This window comes from Oryzias melastigma, linkage group LG18 (assembly GCF_002922805.2).
Source record: "Oryzias melastigma strain HK-1 linkage group LG18, ASM292280v2, whole genome shotgun sequence".
Taxonomy (NCBI): domain Eukaryota; kingdom Metazoa; phylum Chordata; class Actinopteri; order Beloniformes; family Adrianichthyidae; genus Oryzias; species Oryzias melastigma.
In genome coordinates, this window is record NC_050529.1 from 20,910,901 (window position 1) to 20,916,900 (window position 6,000).

The window sequence follows — 6,000 nt, forward strand, 5'->3', positions numbered from 1 at the left end:
TCTAAGTTTGTCCTTGAAGAATGGGACTGAGGATGTGTGAACATGTGTGGTGTCCAGGTGTAGTCCAGGTACAACGCCTGACCCAGATTGTGACCCTGAACTGGAGGCTGAGGTGACTAAACCAGACAAGTGTGGGAAAATTGAAGATCCTTCTGGGCCCTTCAGGTGAGAAAACCAGCTCCTGAGCAGAACCAAAACCAAACATGTGTTAAGATTAGAACCATAAGTGATTCTGATGCCCTGCCGGTTGAAAAAAGGTTGATGTTTGTCCTGTTTCCTTGTCCAGAGAGTGTATTGGTGTGGTGGATCCTGAACCGTTCTTCCAGAGTTGTGTGTATGACATGTGTCAGTTCAACGGTGAGCTGCACGTTCTGTGTGACCAGCTCCAAGCCTACACTGACGCCTGCCAAAGCGCCGGAGTCACAGTCCACCAATGGAGGGATCCAGACTTCTGCCGTAAGTTCTCCAGAAGAACACAGCTCCTTTCTCTAGTTCCTGCTGAAGGTCATCATCAGAGATAAAAAAAAACCTCATATTGGCTCCTCTCTGCAGCCCTGGACTGTCCTGCTAACAGCTCATACTCTCTGTGCGTGAGCTCATGTCCTGAGACCTGCCTCGGCGTGGTCGGCCCCCCCGGCTGTGAGGACGTGTGTGTGGAGGGCTGTGAGTGTGACCCAGGATTCATCCTCAGTGATGACAAATGTGTGCCCCTGAAGGACTGTGGCTGTGTGGACTCCAGTGGAAACTACCACCCTGTAAGTTAGGAACACACCTTTAGTCTCTTGTTCAGAACTGGGAACTCCTGGTTCCAACTGAAAGCAACTTCAACTTGATCTAGAAAATTCCTGTTAACAAACACAGGAGTGCAGAAAAAAGAAGTCCATGTATATTGAAACTTTTTTGAACACTGTTTCCATAAATGTGAGTATTGTGATTTCACCCATTCAGCAAAAAAGTAGTCTACTACAAGTATACTTATTTTATACTAAAAGTGACGCTATTAAATGGTTGTTTAGTTTTTATATAATATCTTTATTTTAAAATTAAATTGTTCCACTTTAGTACAAGGTAGTGTTTAGATACAGTAGTTGCGAGTATATGTTCACTATTTATAATTAAGTATGCTTAATAAGAGAAACTACCAGAGTATAACTTTTGCTAAAGGCAGAAAAATGGCACACAACACTTACTGCGGAAAACTCACACACATCTTCATCTGTCAGACACCTGTTTCTGAACAGTACTGTGTTCCAGGTGGACGATGAGTGGCTGTTGGAGGGCTGTGAGCAGAGCTGTGAGTGTCTCAGTGGAGGACAGATCCAGTGCCGCAACACCAGCTGTGATCCACACACTGAGATCTGCCAGCTGCAGGATGGGCTGTATGAATGTCAACCTTTGGGTATGTTGAACACCTGCACGCTCAACACCCACTGAAGTGCATTGTTGTATAGTGACGAGAAAACTTTAACAAAAGAATAGCACATGTTTTTAAGGTCTGTTAATTGGTGTTTACAAGATCTGGTGTACACAGAGTAGTAAATGATCTTAGTCTATTATCACATCAAACAAAACTCAGTCTGGTATTTGAAACTTTGAAGTGTTTGGATACTGTCACTTGCACAACAAGGCTCAGGTCATAGCTATGCTTGCATAGAAAAAATGACTAGATTTCTCCAATTAATTGTTTTGTTTTCCTTCATAATAAAGCAACTCCAGAACCACCTACACATAAACCACCAACTCCAGAACCATCTACCCCTGATACTCCAGTCACAACTAAACCTCCAAGTATGGCATATCCTCATTTACAGTTTTGACAGGTTTATGGTTCCTTTTCTCTCATTTGTTTAGACTAACTTCCCTTTTGTGTACAGACCGCTGCCCTCCTAATGCTGACTACATAGAATGTGGTCCAGCTTGTATCCCCACCTGTCAAGAACCTTCCACCAACTGTTCGGGTTCCTGTATCAGTGGCTGCTTCTGCAAACCAGGGTTCGTCTTTAAGGGACCTCGCTGTGTGCCCATAGAGAAATGTGGTTGTCTGGATGAGGATGGTAACTACTATGAGGTCAGAGGTCATAGATACTACTTCACCTTTTCATCTAGGTATGAATCTATTCTGATGAATTCTCAATCCTCATTTCAGCCTGGTGAGGTTGTACTTGGAGACGGTTGTTCAAAACTGTGCCGATGTGCTGGGAACTACACTCTGGAATGCACAGATAACTCCTGCGACCCATCTGAGGAATGCCGAGAGGTGAACGGTGTTCCAGGCTGTTATCCTAAAGGTAAGAATGTCACATAGCTGCTCAAGAATCACCGTTCTGGTGAAAGAAGAACGTCAACAGTTGCAGACGTTTCCCACCCAAGAGTCTCCTGCATCACAATCTTCTGCATTTCTCTCTCAGACACATCCACCTGCATAGCATCAGGAGATCCTCACTACACCACCTTTGACAGGCGCAAATACAACTTCATGGGTAGCTGCAGCTACCTGATGTCTGGAAACTGCAACGCCACAGATCTGCCATACTTTGAGGTCCATGCTGACAATGAAATCCGATACAACAGACCCACCATTTCCTACCTGAAGGCTGTGCACGTGCATGTGCACATGGTGAAGATCTCAATACTCAAAGGAGGCGTTGTGCAGGTAAGAGATCGGGGAGAGTTGGTGAACACCACAAGATTAAGGATTTCTATCGTTGTGTTTTGGTATTCAAACACTGTCTGTCTATTTACCTGTCTGTTTGTGTGCAGGTGAACGGGACCAACGTCAACCTACCCGTGAGCCCCGCCCCCGACGTGTCTGTGTTCAAGTCAGGGAAACATTACACGGTTTCCATGACCTTTGGTGTCACTGTTCGCTACGATGGAAACCACTTCATGGACATCAAAGTCATCAAAGAGTACGTGGAGACCGCACACGTGTCCGCTCAGAACATCTTCACATCTGTTCCTAAAACCGTCAGAAAAGCTAGAAAGTGTCATGAAAAGCTAGAGACTAATCTTTCTTCTGACTTTGTGCTCTTTAGCTACCAAGATAAGTTATGTGGACTGTGTGGGGACTACAATGGAAATTCCAAAGATGACTTCCAAAAACCAGATGGAACCATGACCAATGACGCCAACGAGTTTGGCCACAGCTGGAACACTGATCCAGAGTGAGTCTTTGTGATATAACTTAGTCTTTCCCTGCTTACTCAACACTAAACACTGTCAGCACTGATCACCTGTATTATTCAGTATATTCTTAGAACTGAGAAGGCTTAAACAAAAACAATCGTTAACCTTTTGTTTATAATGTAAGGTGTAATAAACAACCCAACGCCACCATCCCTGGATGTGAACCAGGAGAGCAGGAACTGTATGAGGGTTACTGTGGAATCCTGCTGGACAAAAACGGTCCCTTCGCTGTGTGCCACCCCAAAGTCAACCCCAATGTATGTCCACTTAGTCTTAGATGTTTTGTTCTATTAAGCGCTTAAGATATTGTCAATTAATAATGAGTCTTTTCCCTCCAGAATCACTTCCGGGATTGCTTGTTTGACTTGTGTGAGCTGGAGGGAGCCAAACCCATTCTGTGTGAAGCCATTGAAGCTTATGTCAACGAATGTCAAGACCGCGGAGTTGACATTGGACCCTGGAGGAACGAAACCTTCTGCCGTAAGTCTGAGTCTATAAATAGCTGAGGAAGAGCAGGGACAAAGATATAGACCTTCTTTTAAAATAAATCACTCCCCGATCATTGTTGTTGATCACGGACGACCAGCAGGTAGACCATTGTCAATTGACTTCATTAACATCGAGCTCTTTCATGCTAAGTCTCAAGTTCAAACATTCTAGTCTGTCTAGATATATCAATTGTTGGTCAAACATTTGTTTACCAGCTGATGGTAAACTCCATAGATACTTGTTTTTTTATAAAAAGAACAGGTTTTGAAGGCACAACTATAAATTGACTAAGCGTTGATTAAGAGACAGATGGGTCACTTTATCTGGTACTTGTATTTTCCCCACAGCACCGAAGTGTCCTCCCAACAGCCACTATGATCCCTGTGCTGACCCCTGTCAGGAGACCTGCTCTGGAAAGCCCTCCTCCTGTGGTGGGCCCTGCTCTGAGGCCTGTGTGTGTGATCCTGGCTACGTCCTGAGTGCTGGCAAATGTGTAAAGAGTGACTCGTGTGGCTGCAACCACACCAACGGCCAGTATTATGAGGTACAGTGTACTAGATGTGATTGGCCAGCAGTACAGTATGCTAACACAGTCAGATTTGCAGCCACCTGTACTCAACTGTCGGTTGTGTTGTTTCTCTGTCAGCCTGGAGAGGAGTTTTATGTGGAGGACTGTAAGCTGAAGTGCAGGTGTGATTCCCCCTTTGTTACCTGTGTGGCGTCTGATTGTCCTCCAATGCATGAGTGCAAACTCCAGGACGGAGAGCTGGGCTGCTACCCATCAGGTAAGTCTACAGTCTATTTATCTCAGTCCATACTTTATTTATCGCTGTAGGGAGGTGAGAGTTCATTCACATGTTTGGTCTGAATTTAATCTGCACTAGTTGTTGTTTTCCATCGTTAGTCCAATATATTTGGTACTTTTGAAAGCTCACCCAGACCAAAATACTGAATCGCTTCCTCTCACAGTTCAAAATCGTGTCTCATATGGTAACTGCTGTCTCCTAATTGCCCCTGTGTGTGAGTGTATTTGTGTGGCCCTGTGACAAACTGGTGTACTCCACCTTGAACTATCACTGGAACCAGCAAACTTGTGACCCCAATAGGTATTTAGTGGGTTCTAAGGATGAATGAATTTATGTAAAATTGCAGTATTTATTTCTGGAACTAGTAATGTTTTTACTCAAATAGTCATCTGAAAGTATCTCAAGATTAGATGACTACAAGTAGATGTGTAGTAGACCTCCATAAGCAGATATCTTTCAGAACACTGTTGATAGACATCTAATAGACTAACAAAATAGAGTTGTCCTGTAGACAGCTTGAATGGATGTATATTAGGTATCCTGTGCCTTGTTGGCCAGCCCCCGTCACTACAGGGTCTACATAGATTTTTCTGTCCATACATTAATGAAGTGGAAAGAAAGTAATAAAAAAGGGGATGAGCTGCTTCCACATGTACATTTACAGCATGACTTTTCAATAAAAAGCTGATAAGACGTAGATACAATTCTTGACAGTTTGGCTCAAGGTTGAAGGTTCTCTCAGCATTGTTTACAACCATGATAAAGAACACAGAGTCAGCATAGTGAGCTATGTTAACTTTGACCTGTTGTGGTGCAGCAAAAACACCAGCAAAGGTTAAATGTATAAGACATCGTCAACGAAAACAGAGAGAGTTGGAATAATTTACGAGATTATAATATTTACAAATAAAAAAGGCGAAAAATAAGACTACAGAGGCAGAGACGAACTGTGTTGAGGAGTTGCAGAGCACAAACCTCATTTATTTGAATATTGACCATTGACTGTATAGGATAACTGGACCGAGTGAGTGTATAATCACCACTAGAACACGTTTTTCTTCCTCTCCAATGAAACAAGGTCAATTCAAAAATAGGAACAAGAACATGACTAGAACATGTTAAGAAGAACATAATAAAAAAAGGTAACAGAGCAAGAAGGGTTATTCTGTCTAATCGAACGATTGAGTAATAGCTGTTTATCTCTCTATTGAAGTCTATGGGATTTTGGCTTCTTGGAACCAGCAGTTACTTCCTGTCTGGAACAACAGGGGGAGGGGACACTATATAGTCAATGCCTTTGACAAAATTATGGAAAATAATAGTTGAAGTTGCTTCCTCTGTAATACACCCAGATACAACATTATTTATTTTTATTTTAACTTTTGCGATACTAAATTCCCTTCCTTTTTCTGATAAAAAAGGAATTAAAACAACACTTACATTTTTAAAGTAAATTTTACACCAAGGTTTCAGTGACTATAGAATCAATCTGTTCTTTTTTTTATAAGCACTAACTTTA

The 6,000-nt window shown here is 42.6% G+C and overlaps 2 protein-coding genes across 5 annotated transcripts in view; one reads left to right on the forward strand and one right to left on the reverse strand.

Annotated features, from left to right (window-relative positions):
• Nucleotides 1–6,000, reverse strand: part of serpine1 (serpin peptidase inhibitor, clade E (nexin, plasminogen activator inhibitor type 1), member 1) — a 66,727-nt gene that overhangs the window by 53,044 nt on the left and 7,683 nt on the right. The gene's annotated exons all lie outside the window — the stretch shown is intronic.
• Nucleotides 1–6,000, forward strand: part of zanl (zonadhesin, like) — a 42,469-nt gene that overhangs the window by 16,875 nt on the left and 19,594 nt on the right. Inside the window, exons 42-55 of one of the 3 annotated variants that reach the window (XM_024288504.2) lie at nucleotides 58–165; nucleotides 287–456; nucleotides 553–755; nucleotides 1,255–1,399; nucleotides 1,708–1,788; nucleotides 1,875–2,068; nucleotides 2,147–2,288; nucleotides 2,409–2,653; nucleotides 2,761–2,909; nucleotides 3,036–3,164; nucleotides 3,311–3,443; nucleotides 3,525–3,666; nucleotides 4,023–4,219; nucleotides 4,322–4,460. In XM_024288504.2, the coding sequence (XP_024144272.1) occupies nucleotides 58–165; nucleotides 287–456; nucleotides 553–755; nucleotides 1,255–1,399; nucleotides 1,708–1,788; nucleotides 1,875–2,068; nucleotides 2,147–2,288; nucleotides 2,409–2,653; nucleotides 2,761–2,909; nucleotides 3,036–3,164; nucleotides 3,311–3,443; nucleotides 3,525–3,666; nucleotides 4,023–4,219; nucleotides 4,322–4,460 (2,177 nt within the window). The remainder of the gene's footprint in view (nucleotides 1–57; nucleotides 166–286; nucleotides 457–552; nucleotides 756–1,254; nucleotides 1,400–1,707; nucleotides 1,789–1,874; nucleotides 2,069–2,146; nucleotides 2,289–2,408; nucleotides 2,654–2,760; nucleotides 2,910–3,035; nucleotides 3,165–3,310; nucleotides 3,444–3,524; nucleotides 3,667–4,022; nucleotides 4,220–4,321; nucleotides 4,461–6,000) is intronic. The other 2 variants (XM_036216906.1, XM_036216905.1) reach the window with 2 other exon arrangements.